Genomic DNA, 18346 nt, shown 5'->3' with positions numbered 1-18346 from the left:
CAACCCCATCATTTGACAAGCCTTTCGATAAAGGATACCAAGGTGCTATGTACGTAGTATGACCAAGTTTGCTGCACTCTGAAGGACGACTTCTTTATACGAAGTATGAATTTAGGTTTCTATTCATTCTTTAAGGCACTCAACCGAAACCTAACCTAATGGTCAGCAGATTACGATGCCATGATTTAGAAGGCGCGACTTTAAACTTTTCACTCCAACGACCGATCATATACCCAAATGATATAATAGTTGTGTGGTTATATCATTTCATTCCTAATAAGTTGATCTCTTCTCATCCCTTACGAAGCTCTGGTGAGATCTGAGATAGGAGTCTAGATGGCAATAGTTTTGACACATTACTAGGTAGGCATCTTTTCCCTTAATAATATTTTACAGTCTTTGGATAATACCTACTTGCTAGAAGATTGTGTTTGGTATAGACTAAGTTATCTTGACTCGCTGTTACGAGGCAACGGCAACGAGCGAAGGGACAGTGGAATTACTGCACGGGAAACTTTAAACTATTTTTGCCTACCGGGAACATGGTGCACGTATGAAACGATGTATCTCTCCATCCTAGTAGTCTTTGAGTTAGAAGCTAATGAGTCTCCTGGAACCTCACACGGTCCCTACGAGCCGTACTACAGTCACGTCGGTCTCTTAACTACGGATCCTTCAACTGACCAGACTTCTAATACTCGAGAACTTGTGTTCATTTAATCTATTAATGCTTAATTAACAATATAGTCGTCCTCTACGTTAAAATCGTTCAAACTCGGGTTCTGATTGCTTCCCAGACGTTTGTTGACTAAGTAATCAGGTAGGTAGATACCTGCGCACACCAAGTTGCCACCGATCTTGTATATGCGCAACGATAAATGCATCATATCTCGCGCGTTTCGCTAGTCATAAGATTCTCGAGTTAGATAAATAATAGAATGAAAACATTGTTTTATTATTCCGAGACGAATGTGAAGGAAACAATACTAACATCGTAACAAGCCAAGTGACGTTGTAAAACCTGTGGTGTCATGTACGTACGCAGTGTCTAAAAGCCGAAAATTGTTTACAATTGATAGGCTTGCCAAACCAACATCAAGAAACGTTTTGAATTACTTAATGGCGCGAAGCATATATCTCTTTACACTAGGTAAGTAGGTAAAAGCGAAACCTCGTACGAGAATAAAATACCCGCAATCCTGCGTCTCATCTCCGCAATAGGGAGTTGGGTAAAAACAGGCCTGACTCCATCTCGGACCCGTAGCGGCGGCTCGCTTAAGTTGTCACGCCAGATTCTAGGTTCCCGCGAACGTGGTAATGAGATACGATGCCAAGCATACAGGGGACGCATTCGAACGGGCCAGGCTAATTCGTTTACAGCTGCTACGTTACACAGCCGCGCAATCCTGTTCTGGAGATTTGAAGGATTTAATTTATGTCTATATCGGGAAATTAGTCACCAACAATTCTCGCGGCGTGATCCTGTGTCTCGGAACGAAATACGCGTGACATCCTACGATGAGAAGGTAGGTATTTAAATCTTGAACTTCCCCGACGGATGCATTCTTTTCTCCTCGATTGTCCTTCTTTTCGTGGGTAGTCGCATTTCGTCGTAAAAGGGAAATCGTTAGGTCAAAATGAAGTTCTTGGGGTCTTTGCTTACCGTGGCCGGTGCCGTAAGCGCCACTAGCGTGCCGTCCATGACAGCGCCAGCGTGCTCAGCCGGGAAGGGGAGCGTTTCGTACGACAAGACGGTGCCGGATAAGGCCAGCTTTCCGAAAACGCAAGTTGACGTCTGCTACGACGACACTTCAATTCATATCACTTTCACGGCGTTCGAGGAGACAAATTACTACTTCAACAGCAGCCAGACGACTAACGACCCGATCTGGCAGTATGAGGTTATGGAGGGCTTTGTGTACCGTGGCACCAACGACCCGCAGACGTACCTGGAATTCGAAGTGAGCCCGAACAACGTTACCTTCCAGGCGTGGATATTCAACAAATCAAAAGTGCGCGCGGCGAGCGCGCCGCTGGACACATCCTATCTGACTCAGCCGCTAGTCGATGGCTTAACAGCGGAGACGACCTTAGACAAGGAGGCGCAGACGTGGGTATCGTCAGCCACGATTCCCCTAGGACTTTTCAACGTCGATGATGGTCAGGCAGCGGGGACGGAATGGAGGATGAACTTCTTCCGCACTGTTGTGTCGCCGGATACGTTCCCGGACCAGCTCCTCGGTGCGTGGAACCCGACGAACGAGTCAAATTTCCATATGACGCCTTTCTTCGGCCGAGTATCGTTCGTGTAACGAAGTGGCTGGCTGATTAGCTGTTGCTCCAACCCTTTAGGGGTTGGCACATGCTAAATATATTAATTTCAACTCGTGTTGAAAACCATTAGCCCTTGAGTTCTACTTGAAACTTCATCTCGCATGAAATGTTCCATGCGTATGAAGTGACTAGCTGGTTTCGCAACGCAAGAAGATGTGTTCTGTGTGACGGCTTGTGATGTAGAGAGAGATGTGACTCCGTAAATTTGTAGAACATGATGGTGTTACTTAGCGGCCCTTTTAGAGTCCTATGGCTAAAAATAATATTGTCCTATCTGTTGAGATACGAGGCGAGGTTTGTGTAGCCAGTATTAGTAATTTGCCAGACATTTATATTGAATTGTTCGTTTCATCGTAGTATGTCTTGGATACTGATCATTTTGGAGTTGCCACGAGAAACATGTCTCAAAGTTGTAGGTTTCCGAAGACTATTAACCAGATGTGAGACACTTGACCTTATCGCCCGTAGCGTTTATCCTGAGTTTAGGGCTGAAATGATGGGTCGCAAAAGGCCAACACCGAAAAGTAAGGTGTTCAGGTGCAACAGCTCTACCATTGAAATTGTAGAGAAAACAGAGTATTCACGTAGCGCGAAAGGTTACATAAGCAAATGGATCTCGCGACATGATGGATACTCCCTACCTACCTACTGCATGTAGTTGTGTCTCCAGGTGATAAACATTCTAACCCACGATTTTATATACTTTCAATGTTGCCAGCCGTGACTAAAGTGTAAAGATGACTATAGAAAATGTGTATTAGTTAAGTGATACACATCTGTAGACTGCAGCTTGAACTCGGGATAACGCACCCTCAGATACATCAGCATTGAAAAATATTCACCCAAGTCGTGTAACGACTCATCATAAATTTCATTGAATAATGTTCATCATAGGAAAAAGTAGGAAGATAAATATAGAAGTAATAACTTACCTTGAATAAGCTTCAACTGTCTTTCTTCATGTTATTGTTATACGTGTTTTAAGCATCGTGATTATTGTAGAAGTTGTGGTGGAAGAAAAAGAATCCATCGTGTATCTATTGAGGGTTATTAGCGTGTTGAATTCTCACGTGACCGAGTGAAAAGATTCGGCAGCTGCCAAGGTCTCATATGGCAGCTGTAAAAGCTGAGTAATGATCCTTATTTACCCCGCTAGCGACAGCAGCAGCGCCCGATACATCGCCTTCGTCGAAATAACTGTGATCTTGACGAGTGGGGTCCTCAACACATTCCCAATTTTCCATAGGTTGTAACGAACTTGACCACGCTCGCGAATGGCACGGTCAACTACACGGCACCAGAGACGCATAGAATACTCTAACGCCGAGCACGGCACCGCGGAGGTGCGCGATGCAACGACACACATATGGCGGCAGAGCGCAGCGCTAGGGGAGTGGGTTAACGGCGACTTGAACGGTACGGTGGTGTTGTGCGGGGTGGGGAGGGTGTGAGCTAATACGACGGACGATGGGTTGGAGAATAGCTTTACGCGCGGGAGTGTGGATATTAAGGTTAGGAATGAGACGGGGGTAAGTAGAGACGATGTAGATGGGAATGGGCGAGGGTCTCTGGGACGAATTCGCTGGTGAGTGAGACGGTGGCGGCATCGACAACGAGCGGAGTGGGGAGTCCTACGGCGACTCTTAATACTGCTTCTATCCGATTCACATTAGGACCGTGGTTAATGGCCGTTCCGGGATACCTGCTATTTTCAAGAACCCTCCAGACTCCGATTAAGATGAAATTATGATATCGTGAGATGTTAACCTGCCCCTTATCTTCCGGGCTGAAAACGATACTTAAAAGATAGTGTTAGTATCAGCACGCAGAAAAGGGAAATACAAACGTCTCTACGTAATGTAACATGTAATATATATAAATTCATTCGGCTCGCCATAACGCTACACGCCTTTGAACCCAAATCTATCATCTTACTCATCATCATCCCCAGCAAAATGTTTCCTGGGCCAATCCCTCGCGATATCGATCCGATCCCTCGGCCAGAACCACTCGCAAAACACGAAGATCAGATAATCGATAATAACACACAGACAAAACAATTTCCCAGCCCAGACACCGCAGCCGTAGTATCTCTTCAGGCGATCGATAAGTGCGAAGTTGCGACCGCGTGTGGCGTGCCAGTGCGGGTCGTGGCCGACGTCGAAGCCGTAGAACTCGGCCTCGCCGATATCACCTGAAATGCCGCGATAGACGCGCTCGGTGCGCTTGGCTACGTTGGTCCAGGAGTACATGGATTTGACCTGCTCGTGGAACTTCTCCGTGCGGACCTTATTCGCGCGGAGCGCCGCGATTGCCCTGCCCGTCGCTGCTACCAGGTCATCCTCCTCCGGCTTCGCGAACACCGTCATGTGCGACGGGAGAACTTCCGGGATACCGCCTACCGCCGTGCATACGACGTATAGCCCGCAGCTGGCTGCTTCGACGATCACGGTTCCGAAGGCTTCTGTTAAGCTGGGATGTAGGTAGATATGTCCTTTTACCATGACATCGCGCACGTTCTCGTGTCGCACCGGCCCAAGCATTTCGATCTTGTCTTGTAACACGTTTTGCTCGATCATCTGTTCTAGTTCAATTGCCTTAGGTCCTGAACCAGCGATGATGAATCGAGTGTTTGGGTGGTTTTCGAGAATTCGGGGAATGGCCGCTGTGAGTAGATCTGTTCCCTTATTGTAGAAAAGACGGCTAATAACCACGATCGTCAAGGTGTCATTTGGTCCGAGGGGATGAGCTGGTAGAGGGTGCTGCACATATGTCATGTTACTCGGATCCGGACGAGGAAGAGGCTTGAAGTTCTCTGAGACAACAGCATTGGGGATTACGGAGACCATGAGGGGATCTAAAGCTGCTCTTAGGACTGTGTTTTCCTTGCTTTAGAGGCATAAGCATGAGATGTCGTATGGATGGGGTAGCATAACATACCATGTATTACTGACGCATATAACATGGTCTACGTCACTGAGCGTGAATTTCAGTAGCTTATTGGTCAAGATGCTTGCCGCATCAGCAAAACCAAATAGCGAGTGATCTGTGAAGACAGTCCTCAATCCCATCGTTCGGGCATGTAGCATAGCCTCCTGGCAGAGACTACTTAAGCTAGCGTGGCCATGAACAATCTCAATCTGTTCGCGAAGTATAATATTTCGAAAGAGGGGGAAGAACGAAAATACGGTCGGAAAGGTGGCAGATCGATAGATGACGGCAAATGGAACATGGAAGACCTTGATGCCATTGGTCAAGTAGCGAATCCCTTTCCGGTCATCATAGGCATGGGTGATTACGATGACCTTATGTCCTCGATCGACTAGCTTCGTAGCAAGTTGGTAGATATGACTCTCGATCCCACCTGGCTGGGGAAAGAAGAAGTCGCTAACCATAGCGATGTTATATGTTCGGTGCGGCGGCATCGTGTCGGATGAGGGGCGCAAGTTTCGGGCAAAATTCGAGTCATATTCAAAAATGGGAAAAAGCGACCACGGTGGATTATAAATAATGGAATTGCGCTCGGTTGTCGTCGTTATGGTTTCGTTGCCGTGATAGCAGACAACGGTCAAGGCGAGAAGATTAAAGTACGGATAAGGGCGTGATGGGCGTTAAGCGTAGGCGTGATCCAGTGGAACGACCAGAGACCTTCGAATTTATCATTAGTGCTCAGCACTTCGTGGCATTGTATTAAATAAAATCATTCGTTGTATTCGTAAACCAATCAAAAGCTATAAATTAATTTTACGAAGCTCTATAAGGAATGAGAGACTTCATCTAATCGGACAATACATCTCAATTCATGTTGTCGCATTGGAAGATGTTAATGTGTTAATAGTCGGATATCTAACAGCGATTTAAGGTTGCATGTGTTACTTGGTTATCGATAATCGCACTGATAAGAGATAATGATAAATAGGGAAGGCGGTCAAATTTTACATATTGGCAGAATTGCGGCAGAATTATCCTAGAAAACGGAAACTTTTGCGCCATCTGAACTTTACATCATCCAGCCTCACAATGTATGCGCGATACGTGCCACCTCCAAAAGGGGCTGCGAAGAGCCCTGAACCGCAACACGCTGTCGAAACAATACCAACACCCCCGACCAATTCTCAACCTACTGCTTATGCCAGATATATCCCACCCATAAAACCAACCAATGGCTCCAACCATCCACCACCATCTCACCATGTCCACTTCGACGAGAATGATAATAATAATGAACCTCCAACTAAGAAGGCCAGGTTAACGGAAGAAGAAGAAGTTTCTCGGGAACCAAAGAAGAAGTCTAAAAAATCTAAAAAATCTAAGAAAGAGGTAGAATCTAATTTGGAGGATTTGGATGGATTAAGTAATGATGTGGTAACCCAAGATGCGCTAGAGAATGGCGATGTTCCCGTGGAACATGACGTTCCAGAGCAGGAAGTTGATCGGGAAGCAGCAGCGAAAAATTCTGACGAATTAATTAGCAAGGTCAAGAAAGAAAAGAAAAGCAAGAAGGCAAGGAGGAAGAGTGAGTCTGGAGCGCAGGATGAGGTTGAGGATGAAACCCCCGTACGATATCGGTCGGTGCTAGAAAAGGCTGCGAAATCGATGCAAGCTCCTGAACCGCGAACCACAGCAGAGGGGGAGGGGGATGCGGAGATGAAAGATGCGTCCAATGGCGATGATGGTACGGACGCGAAACCAGAAGATGCTATGGACCTAGACGAGGAAGCATCAGAAGTTCACGGTCTCCAGCCACTACCTCAACCTAAACCGATCATCCTCGATGCGGCGAAACCAGCTTACGAAACTTTGCCACCCTGGCTAGCGAAGCCCATTCGTGTCTCCCCAAATTCTACTGCGCCGTTCACCCAATTTGGACTTTCTCCAGACTTGGGAATTGCTCCTGAAGTGGCAGAAAAGCTGGCCACTAACGGATACAAGCAAGCGTTTGCCATACAAACTGCAGTCATCCCCCTCCTTCTCCCTCACCATGACAAGACAATGCATGGGGATGTCCTGGTATCAGCCGCAACAGGCTCCGGGAAAACTCTGGCTTACACACTCCCTATAATTAGGGATCTCAGTCAAGGCAATCGTCATCTAACAAGATTACGTGCAGTTATCGTTCTACCAACTCGCGAACTTGTTAGGCAGGTTCAGCAAGTATGCGAGCAGTGCGCTGGGATTTTTTCTTTGGATGGTTCAAAGAGAAGGGTCCGAGTTGGAATTGCAATGGGAAGCCAGTCGCTGGATAAAGAGCAAGCTACTCTCGTTGAACGCGAGGAGAAATATGACCCCGAGGCTTACGCCAAACGCAGGAAGCGCTTAGCTTCTGAGAGTGGATATGGCTCCGCCGAGGATAGCGACGAGGGTTACAACACCGAAGACGAAGAGAGATCGGCTATTCGAAAGAGGGAGGACAAGATCCCAACATTGCCCGACCATGTGATTTCCTACACTTCCAAGGTAGACATCCTTATCTGTACACCCGGAAGACTGGTAGAACACATCAAAGGTACCCCTGGATTTTCGCTGGATTTCGTTCGGTGGCTCGTTGTTGATGAAGCCGATAAACTACTAGGCCAGAACTTCCAGCAATGGTTAGATGTAGTTATGCCCCGGTTGCAGTCCAACAATATGCATACTCGAAACCATAAGCAGTTCAACCTGTCAGGAGTTCGGAAGATTGTCCTCAGCGCTACAATGACAAGAGACCTCGACCGCTTAGAAGGGCTAAAGCTGCGCTGGCCAAAACTAATTATGCTTGAGGGATCCGGAATCGCTAATGAGCCGGAGCCTACGCTAAGCAAGGCTGAGCTTGCGCTTCCCGAACTACTCGAAGAAGCTGCCCTAAAAGTCAGCGACCCTAACCTGAAGCCACTTTTCCTTCTAGATTTGCTACAAAGCGACCATATTCTACGGCAACTCAGTCCTAAAAATAGACCAGATCTATCCAACGACGAGACTTCGTCCTCTGGTTCAGATTCAGAGTCGGATTCAGAGCTGGAAACATTCAGAACATCTAGGGCCACATCTGCAAGAGGAGATTTGCCTAGCGTCTTGATCTTTACGAAGTCAAACGAAACAGCCTTACGTTTATCACGTCTTCTATCACTACTTTCACCAGTCCTAGGTAAACTTACCGGCACACTCACCTCCACGACACAATATGCGACTCGAAGGCGTACCATCCAATCGTTCCTGGCCAAGAAACTGCGAATTCTTGTAGCATCTGACCTCGTTGCTCGAGGAATAGATTTACCGTTCCTAGATCACGTTATCAACTACGATATTCCATCAAGCGTAGCTTCCTATGTTCATCGAGTGGGCCGTACTGCTCGAGCTGGAAAGACGGGCAAGGCTTGGACACTTCTTACAAATCGAGAGGCAAGATGGTTCTGGAACGAAATAGCCAGTGAGACTGCCATTCAGAGGAATGGACAGGTGGAACGAATTCGGATAACCGAAGAAAAGGAGGATGCATTTGAGGAAAAGGTAGCTGCGTACGAATCCGCGCTCGCGAAGTTAGGAGACGAAGCAAGCGAATCGAAGAACCGTGCGCGACAACCTTAATAGACGCCAGTTACCAACATGAAGGATTTGATGAATAAAATTAGTTCAGTATATTCGAGGTTGGCAGTTAACTATGATGCTTAGGTAGATACCCCAATTCCACGCTTCCCCATCCAACACTTTGTCTCTCGACCTATCACAGCTATCATGCTCATCCACAACTTCCGAATTGCTTACAGCGGTGAGGGGTTCTTATGATGTGGCATACAAGCGGATGGCAACAAATTACGCCAGATTTTGTCTTACAATAAGAGTTGCCGAAATACGAACAAGCGTCTTACTGTTTACGTAAAACCTCATCTGCTCCCATACCAGCCCACCGGCGCCCAAAGAGACTAGGCAATTGAATACGATATTCTTTGAGACTATTTGTATGCACAGCTTCAGCTGCCAGTTACTTTTACGATCAACTTCTGCGCGACAATACCATAGTCAGTTTACTAGCCGTGCCTCGTCATGCCACGACTATGAATTGAAGTTGGTAAAGTGCAAAAGAATACGACCAAAAATAATCTGACAGTCTCTCTCTAGGTAGTCCTTTCGCATAATTATGCCTATCGACTGGTGCCAGCGCTGCACATGATCGAAGCTTGATCCTTTAGTAGGATGTTGGTCGGGCTTGGCAGATCCGGGTGGCTTACTACTATGATGGTGTTGAGGCTGAGAAAAGTCAAGACGACGCATGGCTTACATTCTCAGCCTTAAGAGGGTGTATTAAGATATAGGCTATCGCTATCACCAATCTTCGAGTTTTCATTGGTGAAAATATCACGATGTCGTGCTCTGGGGAACAAAACTGCGCCGGTCAGCCGGTATCCGTTAGCTCATCATCAGGCAACTCGAAGCTTCATTAGTGGCAGTGCTGATTGACTTTTCTCCCTTAGTGCCTTGGTGTCGGTTGTCCAGGACTAATGGTCTAGATCAAATTCAGCTGGTAGTATTAGGCGTCCAATGAGACGGACGAAATATGCCCGTTAGTGTCAGCAAGTAAGACCTCCAAGCCGTAAGCCGGAAGCTGGGAAAGCTTGTGGGCAAAAATAGAATCAATCTGGGGATAGGTCCAAATACCTAGGACTGGGCATCATGAGATGAATTGCGGGTGTTGCGCGTTGAGCATTGTGTGTTGTGTGAATGAGTATATAATATGGCTTTCCGTCGCCGAAAAGGGGGAATATCCTCATCACCAAAATCTCAACACCAACAACTCCATCAACACCAGCAAAACCAATACCTCCTTAATCCCTAATACCAAACTTCAACTCATAATACATAATCTCATCAATCTTCCTCATCAACCATCAAAATGCAGTACACCACCGCCGCCCTCTGCCTCATCTCGGCCACCCTCTCCCTCGCCGCACCCACCACCAAGCGGGACACCTTCTCAGGCTTCATCGTGCCCAGCGTCCTCAAGATCCACGACATCAACAGCAACGCCAACGTAGCCAGCCTCCACACCGCCACCGTCCGCGCCGCCAACAACGTCGAGACCAGCACCCTCTACCAAATCCCCATCCCCGCCTCTCTCGCCGGCAAGACCTGCGCGCTCGTCATCCAAGCCACAGCCGGGGACCAGGTCCAGGGCACCCAAGAGCTCGACATCTTCAACAACCTGTTCGCGGACCTGAACAACCTACCTTCCGGCAACCAGCGCAACCAGCAGCTCGCCCGCGTCAAATTCAACTCCGGCACCGGCTTCTACGACTTCGACACCGTCGGCTTCGCCAACCCCAAGATCCAGAGCTTCCCTTGCCCCGCGGGCGCTACGCTTAAGTGGGAGAGCGTGGCGGTGGGGACTTTCGATGTCAATGTTATTTCCCAGGACTTTGCGAACGTGGTTGGTGCTGAGGCGCCGAATGGGTTGAGCGTTGGGTACTTTTAGGTGCTTAACTCACTACCTACCTAACCTAGTTGGTGTAGAGTGTGGAGTTTTGGGTACTTGGTTCTCTCTTTTTATATGGATTGCATCGGCTTTGGCATTTAGCGTTTGGGATGGAAAAGCAGCACGGGTGGGTTGGGGTGGTGCGGTTATTGGACACTCCTTAGTTGTTATTGCATAATGTTTAGGTTGCTTTACCCCTATTGCTTGTCTTGTCCCCTTTGATTCTGTGCTTTATCTTGACTTGTTCAATATGTTCCTTATTATAAACCAACCTAAATGGTGATGGTAGCGTCCGTGGGTTAATTCACGATTTTGTAAGCCATTTAATACGTTGTGTTAATTAAAAGGGAGGTCACGATCGCCCATGTGCCAATTAAACTGTACGCCAAAATATCCCCTGCTTTGCCTTTACAGGTAACTTACACGTACCACGGTCGGTGGTTAAGGCAGACTGTGTAACACAGGGGATAGCCCTGATTATAGATTCAGGGGCAGAGCTCAATACATAACAGTCAAGAAGTTAGAATAGGGTTATCGAAATGGCTCCATAACTGCATAACACCACCGCCCCCTGTTGACTTAGAGTTCCACTTTTTATCCGCGCTTCGATCTGCCATCTGGTTCAATGTAACTATACCCGCCAACCCACTAGGAGGGTAGATCTTATCAATCAATCGTGTAAAATTCTCCGAATTCCCTAACTCCTAGGTACGATAAGGCACTTGGCGACTCAACATTATATCTGGTTAAGCTAGATACTTTTCTTCTACCTCAAGACTAGGCCCATTCGTGATGGATATTCCAGGTAAGTGATCTTGAACTGGTGATCAAATATGAGATAACCCTAATATACGGAGAGAAGATGTTAAGAAACTCGCGACCATAGTTATTATTGCAAGACAGGCCTTCCTGTTAATGGTAGAAGCTTGAAGCTTGAATCTATCTCTCATACATATCTCTATGTATAGAAGACTTCCACACATAGATATCTCTACTAACCGTCTCAAGATAGGGCTCCTATCTAGGCAGCGGACGGTGACACGGACCTCTCCGTGATGCATACATAACGGCGCTTAGAGAACGAGCCCACATAGTTTCGTCTTCTAATGTCTCCTAGAGCCCTCATCCATCCTCTGACAGCTTGCGATCCGTGACAACACGTATCTAGATATTGACTGCAGAGCGAGACCTTCGATATCTTATGCGTTTTCTCCGGCTCGACAAGATCATCTGGAAAAGTCAAATTCATCCCACGCGTGTTTATTGAGTCTTGCCAATCTCAACAGACTAGCCAGTCTTCGGCGCTTCTCCATGTCCATCATGCAGTCTCCGTAAATGAGAAGAACAGCTTCCTTAGAAAGACGACATGACTCCATAAAGTTGTCATGACAATTGCACTGCATTCGCCAATATTGCGTTCGTAAACGCAATAGAACAACCTCGTCACACCGCTTATAGGAGGTGACCGGCAGGGTGGCCGAGGACCGAGGCTTCGATGTAGGCACCCGTCTCTAGATTACCAGATGCGGCGATGATCTGCGAGATCGTGAGAATACTCCATACGGAAATGCTTTACACACACAAATTCCCATAAGGCAGTCGATGAAGCTCTTAAAATACCAAGAGATGCTAATACCACTGTAATAAACCTATAATCCTTTGACCGCTTCTTTGAAACATTGAATTGAAGAGTTTCAAGCCCAGTCAAGTTAGGTTGAGAGCGGATGTAGTAATTGCCTCGGCAGCTAGATTCTTAGGGGTACATATGTATGTAAGCTTACATGTATCTCGATGGAATTTACCGCTATGCACGACAGAGGTCGAACCAATCAGAAAATCGGATGGGAGATGGCGGTACATCCATTCTTACCTAATTAGGTATTTCGTAAGACCGGTCTAACATCGCGGCATTCTTACGCCGCAAGCCATTTCATGCAGTCCAAAACATTACCTATTTCGTCTCGAAACACTGGGTCCGACTATTCATGCGATTCAAAAACATTGCCTATTCTGTCCGTACGCTATACGCCGAGTTAGGCAAGATCATTAGGTCATCGTAGATGACTACCAATCCTCATCGATGTCGTCGACGGTAGCGAGTGCGAATGATGGTACGATCTAGGGGCTAGATGCCGTGCGGTATCGAGCCCGCTTGAATCTGCTCGAGTATTAATATCAGTCATTCTCGGACTCATCATCAGGAAGTTTATCTCAACATCATCATCATCTCATCTCACAACACTCAACCAACTCCAGAACAAACCATCAGAACTCAATCTCCAATTCTAAATCCCCCACAACCTATTTCAAGATGCCTTTCTCCGTCCTCTTCCTCGCCACCCGCAAGGCCGGCACCACCCCCGAGGCCTTCAAGGCGCACTACGAGAACACCCACATCCCTCTCCTGAAGTCCGCCGCCGGCGCCGCTTTCCCCCAGACCCACACCCGCCACTACATCCACCGCGCCGAGGGCCAGGCCCACGTTCTTCTCGGAACCCAGGGTGACTTCGACTACGACGTCGTTGTCGAGCTCGCTTTCGCCGACCAGGCCGCTTTCCAGGCCTACGCCGCCGCCACCCACTCCGGCGACGCCCAGGCCAAGATCTCCGCTGACGAGGAGTCCTTCATCGACCGCTCCAAGTCGCGCGCTGTTATCCTCGGCAGCACCGAAGTCACCAAGGCATAGATGCCTTTAAGGGACTCACTTGATCATTATTCGCTACGCCCTGATGGATCGGTAAACTGACGGAATTGTCGCTGTTCTTGAGTGGAGTGTTGTTTCGTGGGATGACTTCTATTCGAGCGATGGGGTTATGTTGACGACCCCGGATGGGTTGGAGGATTTCGGATGATGCGATGTTTTTTAGCTGGAGTCAATAAAAAAAAGTTGACGCAATTTGACTGCCTTATTTTGGTGAATAATTTAATGTGATTTGCTCGGTTTGATTTCTTGCTTTTGGGTTGTTAGCTGCATGATTTGCATAAGCCACGTTTCTTGCCCGGTGCGGGATCGGATTGGCAATCGCTGAACACTGTATCATGCCTGGACTTTAGAGTTGAAATTTAGGCCCAATAGCGATAGCTTCGCCTATAACTCCACTGTGATATAGCGGATATTTACCAAGTTTTAGGGGCTGAGTTACTGGAGAAGAACATCACACGGTGCGAGAATATTCCGGTTTTGACCCTGGAGCAAATATGCGAAATCTTGGCAAGCCACCGGGGATAAGAAAAGGGGGGAGATTGTTTATCATCTACTCCGGTCTCCGGATCTGTAACGCCATCAATGGGATCAATTAGGAACGCGATTATAAGGACCTCGGAAGACATTTTTTCGATATAGAATCGGCATAGAATTATATATTATTACCTACCATACATGACTTGTACAAGAACTTTTCGCAACACTCTGGTGCCAATTTGCATCAGGATAATTATGCCTGAGCCAATCGATGTAATGGGGTATATTTTATGGTGGTGTTACGGTTAGTGGCGGAGCATACCTATGCTGACGCATGAGAACCAACCGCTTCAATGAATTCAATGAACAGCGGTAGAAAAATGCTACCAAATAACCTCCATCATCCATATCATAGCATTCGGAATCTCGAAAGGGTAATGGCTTTATCCAGCCTCGTTATATGGGTTGGTATATACAAGACTGATATATTTGCTATTGATTACGATTGTTGTGTTTCCACAGATGCTCTACTTATTCTTTACTGACATTGAAACAAAATCCGAGCCACTTTCTAGCATAAGAAGGACTATGGTACTTCCCATGACTTCTCTAGGAGGCGCATTATGCTCTGCCAAATCTGCAAAACCCGATTCGAAAACATTGGGAAACCCACCCAACGTTGCCTAGAAAAAAAGCATACTGTGAGACGCTGGCAAGATGATATCGAAGGTATTCGAAATCCAGTCATTTTCGTACCCACCTATGGGGTTAACTTCACCTTATTCATATATGAATTGGCGTTTAGGTTACCTAATCATTACCTTATTATAGGAACGAATATAAATGATTACATCTGTGTACACGAGCAGCACCCGTTTGGTCACCATCGTGATGAGCTTTCTTTCAAGCGCTCTGCAGAGCAGGGTTGTATTGTATGCAGGGATATTGCCATTAATAGTGACCAAGATGACCAGAAAACCGAATTCCATGGACTTGGATTCTACACCACTTTCAAGTGTTCTCCGTGTGATTTCGACAGTGATAGGCTCAATATAACTATTGAATCAAACTCCGGGTCAACAATGATCGAACTCATTCCAACAATCCCAGCAGAAGGTAAGGACGGCTTTCTTCTTATGCGTATTGTTTTCCGGTTTCCCACTATGCTAAGATATATACAGTTAGCAGTGACTCTCTTCAATACGGCGCACTCAATTTCCATCTTAAAACTTCGACAAATTCGTTGCAGACATGGTCTATGATATCAGATTGGATGACGAATTGTTCTTCGGGTCACGAAAGATGCAAGAGCCAAGTTCAGAGTAATCGATATAAACCGACCCGATTACTCCAGATAAATATCCGACGTGGTCCCTTTTTGCGAAGCCTTGATACCTTTCAGTTAGTTTATGGGAACCAATGTCCCAGGGGTTCATCCTATGTCACTCTTAGTCACCGCTGGGGCAAGAAGCCTTTAGACAATACACTCCGACTCCTAAAGGGAACTTCAAAATCGTTGAAGAAGAGGAACCCAATCGACAAGCTACCAGCGACATTCAGGGATGCGATGTACATCGCCCATCGATTCGGTAGTCATTATGTCTGGATCGACCGGCTATGCATCTATCAAGATTCGCCAGAAGATTGGCGTAACGAAGCCCATACAATGCGAGACGTCTATCGAAATGCCTCCTTTTGCATCTCAGCTCTTAGTGCTGAGAGCGACGAAGGTGGTTGTTTTTTTGACCGCGACCCGGCACTGGTCACTCCTACACCCGTTCGTCTAAACGGAGTAAAGGGCACCTTCAGGGCAGATACCGAAGACACGGCATGGCGAACAACTTTTCAAGATGAGCTTCTTCTCAAGCGGGGGTGGGTTCTTCAGGAAAGGCTCATGTCTCCTCGTACCATCTACTTCGGGAAGAAACAGGTATACTGGGAGTGCGCAGAGCTTGATGCATGCGAGACACACCCGGTTGGTTTCAAGAAATTCCCTTTTGTACCCAATTCTTCCAAGTCCGACCTCGAGTTATGGAAGCAGCTCATCGATGCGCCAATCACTTTAAGTCCCGCCACGGACCGTCGAGTACAAGTATTCGTGAGTTGGAGCGCTGCAATAAGTGCCTATTCGGGTACCGAATTGACTTTTCCGAACGATAAACTTGTAGCTGTGTCTGGGTTAGCACAGGACATAAGACAGAAACTACAAGGCAATCGACTTGTTCGACCTCAGTACTTAGCTGGACTTTGGAAAGACGTCCTTATACAAACATTGTTGTGGTATGTCAGGTTGGGCACCCGTGCCAGAAGACCTAAGCTCTATCGGGCGCCGTCGTGGTCGTGGGCTAGTCTAGACGGACGTATAATCATGGCAGACGCGTTCTTCACAGATATGATCAAGCTCAGCCGTCTTGTGTCTTTCAGCATGGAATACCTTGGCGGCGATGATACCGGAGAAGTAAAGAGTGGATCGTTGACATTATCGGGACGAGTATGCGTCGCGGAAACTGAGAGTTCGCCGAATAACCAGTGCACAGTCAAGGCATTCAGGATACCCGGTGATGAAGTGTTGGTTGGATGTCATGACAGCTTCTATGGTCGGAATCCAACAGTCATTTTCGATACTCTGGAAGAATCGAGTGATGTGCTTCATTGCCTTTGGATGATTACCCAGCCGGCAGCATCAGGAGGGTGGCAGGTATCCGGGCTGGCCTTGAATAATGGAGTAAGGAGTACGTATCACAGGATAGGGATAGTATCCTGCTACTCCGTGGACAAGGATTGTCTGGACGAATTCATTCACGAGTTTCCATTCACGGTGGTAAAGATTGTTTGATACGAATTATTGGCAATACCTACTTATTTAGTGTCCGTTTTCTCTGGTTAGAAACTACCTATACTTAGTACATCCTGTGTGAAGTTTCAGACTTTTATCACCAAAAATTGAAAACCTTGTTGACTTTAAATAAAGAAGATGACACTGTAAATGTCACCAGTGAAGCATTCAATAATTTCAAATTGAATAACTAAGCTTTTAGAGGGTTATTAAAACCTTTCTACAGAGGGATTATGAATACTTTGCTTGTATCTCGAAGCCTAAGGTAAATTATTAGTGCTGGCTGCACTAGTAAAGCCTTAAAGTTTTGAGTTCCCCCCTTTCATTCACCCCTCGTCGACCCCAACCCCCTTATATCTAGATAACTAGGTACCTATTTTGGAGTGCTAATCCCGTAAGCCACTACGTAGGCCTACCAAAAATGGAATTAGATCTACTTTGTCGCGTAGCATTTAAGTCTACGGATATGGACTATGCACTGTGTTACAGCCGGGCAGCCCTAAGGACGTGGTATATACACCCCCACACGACCGCAACCCGGAGCCCCCAACACCCCATTAAGTCCACCACCTAGCACAAAACAAACATATCTTGACAATGCGTGCGCATTCTCTTAGCTTGTCAACAGCGTTTAGAAATAACAGCAGACCCGAACCTGGCCACCCATGATACCTCAAACGAAGCAACAGAACGTAACAAGGGGTCAGGACGGGAACTACCCTAGTATCTTCTAATCATTTCCAGGGGCTGTATGATTTTCAACGTATAATAGATCGTGTTTTCAGCCATATGTAGGTAGGCTCTGTGTCCTACCCAATCCTTCTCGTGGCTTTTTCTAGGCGATTATTAGCTTCGTTTGAAGGAATCAATCTTTACCTAGGTACTTTTAAGGGCTTGTTGCCCCCCAAAATATATGTCCAGATAAGATCTCAGCTCTTCCTTAAATTTGCCCGACCGGGAGACCTTGTTTTCCGCACCGTTGACTGTTTTTCGAAATAAAAAAAAGAAAGTCACAGATCCCAAGCTGGTTCTCCCTGAGAGACCATAACATCTATGTTTTTCAATATATTTCACAGTTCCCTCCCGATCCTTTTTCCAGGTCTTTGGAATGTAGCCCACGGGATGCAAAATTGGCCCATAACTGCACCAGTTGCGGGAGAAGTCGTTCCTGTCGGTAACCCATACACAATAACATGGGATAATTTTACCCAAGGTCCCGTCTCAATCTCGTTGAATTATAACGAGCAACCAGTGATTCTTACATGTGCGCCAATTCGTCGTATCAATTTCATGGGGCCTAACACACAGATAGCATCCACGGATAATAATGGGAGTTTTGTATGGACTCCTGCCAGTGTATACGCGGGAGATTACGATTATTATCTCAGCATTTGCGACATAAATCTAGACTCAAGTGAATGTAGTGTTACTAGCGACGGGAGATTCCACATATCATTGCTGTCCTCATCCTCAATCACGCAAACATCTACTTCATCTTCGACAACACAACTAACTACCACCACATCGTCAATAGCAAGGTACCGTAAAA

General features: G+C 46.7%; 6 protein-coding genes across 6 annotated transcripts; 5 read left to right on the top strand and 1 right to left on the bottom strand.

The window, feature by feature from the left end:
- Window positions 1-1637: 1637 nt before the first annotated feature.
- Window positions 1638-2312, top strand: GGS22DRAFT_188768 (uncharacterized protein; the record flags this gene model as incomplete). Its single annotated transcript, XM_047964755.1, has 1 exon — window positions 1638-2312. The coding sequence occupies one exon, from the start codon at window positions 1638-1640 to the stop codon at window positions 2310-2312; it is 675 nt and encodes a 224-aa protein (XP_047818393.1).
- Window positions 2313-4103: 1791 nt separating this feature from the next.
- Window positions 4104-6158, bottom strand: GGS22DRAFT_144118 (glycosyltransferase family 4 protein). Its single transcript, XM_047958827.1, has 2 exons — window positions 5275-6158; window positions 4104-5223 (listed from the first exon to the last, which is right to left on the bottom strand). The coding sequence occupies exons 1-2, from the start codon at window positions 5757-5759 to the stop codon at window positions 4266-4268; spliced, it is 1443 nt and encodes a 480-aa protein (XP_047818392.1). The 5' UTR covers window positions 5760-6158; the 3' UTR covers window positions 4104-4265.
- Window positions 6159-6351: 193 nt separating this feature from the next.
- Window positions 6352-9131, top strand: GGS22DRAFT_144094 (P-loop containing nucleoside triphosphate hydrolase protein; the record flags this gene model as incomplete). The annotated part of the gene is made up of 1 exon (XM_047958825.1): window positions 6352-9131. The coding sequence occupies one exon, from the start codon at window positions 6355-6357 to the stop codon at window positions 8896-8898; it is 2544 nt and encodes an 847-aa protein (XP_047818391.1). The 3' UTR covers window positions 8899-9131.
- A 761-nt stretch (window positions 9132-9892) lies between these two features.
- On the top strand, window positions 9893-11144 carry GGS22DRAFT_144096 (uncharacterized protein). Its single transcript, XM_047958826.1, has one exon. It carries the CDS (start codon window positions 10202-10204, stop codon window positions 10778-10780), a length of 579 nt encoding a protein of 192 aa, XP_047818390.1. The 5' UTR covers window positions 9893-10201; the 3' UTR covers window positions 10781-11144.
- A 1462-nt stretch (window positions 11145-12606) lies between these two features.
- GGS22DRAFT_163789 (EthD domain-containing protein) lies at window positions 12607-13727 on the top strand. Its single transcript, XM_047961427.1, has one exon. It carries the CDS (start codon window positions 13092-13094, stop codon window positions 13464-13466), a length of 375 nt encoding a protein of 124 aa, XP_047818389.1. The 5' UTR covers window positions 12607-13091; the 3' UTR covers window positions 13467-13727.
- Window positions 13728-14158: 431 nt separating this feature from the next.
- Window positions 14159-16917, top strand: GGS22DRAFT_163788 (HET-domain-containing protein). Its single transcript, XM_047961426.1, has 3 exons — window positions 14159-14690; window positions 14793-15077; window positions 15143-16917. The coding sequence occupies exons 1-3, from the start codon at window positions 14585-14587 to the stop codon at window positions 16795-16797; spliced, it is 2046 nt and encodes a 681-aa protein (XP_047818388.1). The 5' UTR covers window positions 14159-14584; the 3' UTR covers window positions 16798-16917.
- The last annotated feature ends 1429 nt before the right edge of the window (window positions 16918-18346 follow it).

This window comes from Annulohypoxylon maeteangense (genome assembly GCF_022496945.1).
Source record: "Annulohypoxylon maeteangense strain CBS 123835 unplaced genomic scaffold GGS22scaffold_9, whole genome shotgun sequence".
Lineage (NCBI taxonomy): Eukaryota > Fungi > Ascomycota > Sordariomycetes > Xylariales > Hypoxylaceae > Annulohypoxylon > Annulohypoxylon maeteangense.
The sequence above is the reverse complement of the archived record's forward strand: the minus strand, read 5'-3'. Positions and strand labels throughout refer to the sequence as shown.

Coding starts and splice junctions, on each gene's coding strand:
- GGS22DRAFT_163789 (XM_047961427.1), top strand. CDS start 13,092: ATGCCTTTCTCCGTCCTCTTCCTCGCCACCCGCAAGGCCGGCACCACC.
- GGS22DRAFT_163788 (XM_047961426.1), top strand. CDS start 14,585: ATGCTCTGCCAAATCTGCAAAACCCGATTCGAAAACATTGGGAAACCC. Junction 14,691..14,792: donor CTGGCAAGATGATATCGAAG/GTATTCGAAATC, acceptor ACCTTATTATAG/GAACGAATATAAATGATTAC. Junction 15,078..15,142: donor TCCAACAATCCCAGCAGAAG/GTAAGGACGGCT, acceptor AGATATATACAG/TTAGCAGTGACTCTCTTCAA.
- GGS22DRAFT_144118 (XM_047958827.1), bottom strand. CDS start 5,759: ATGCCGCCGCACCGAACATATAACATCGCTATGGTTAGCGACTTCTTC. Junction 5,224..5,274: donor ATATGCGTCAGTAATACATG/GTATGTTATGCT, acceptor ATGCCTCTAAAG/CAAGGAAAACACAGTCCTAA.
- GGS22DRAFT_144096 (XM_047958826.1), top strand. CDS start 10,202: ATGCAGTACACCACCGCCGCCCTCTGCCTCATCTCGGCCACCCTCTCC.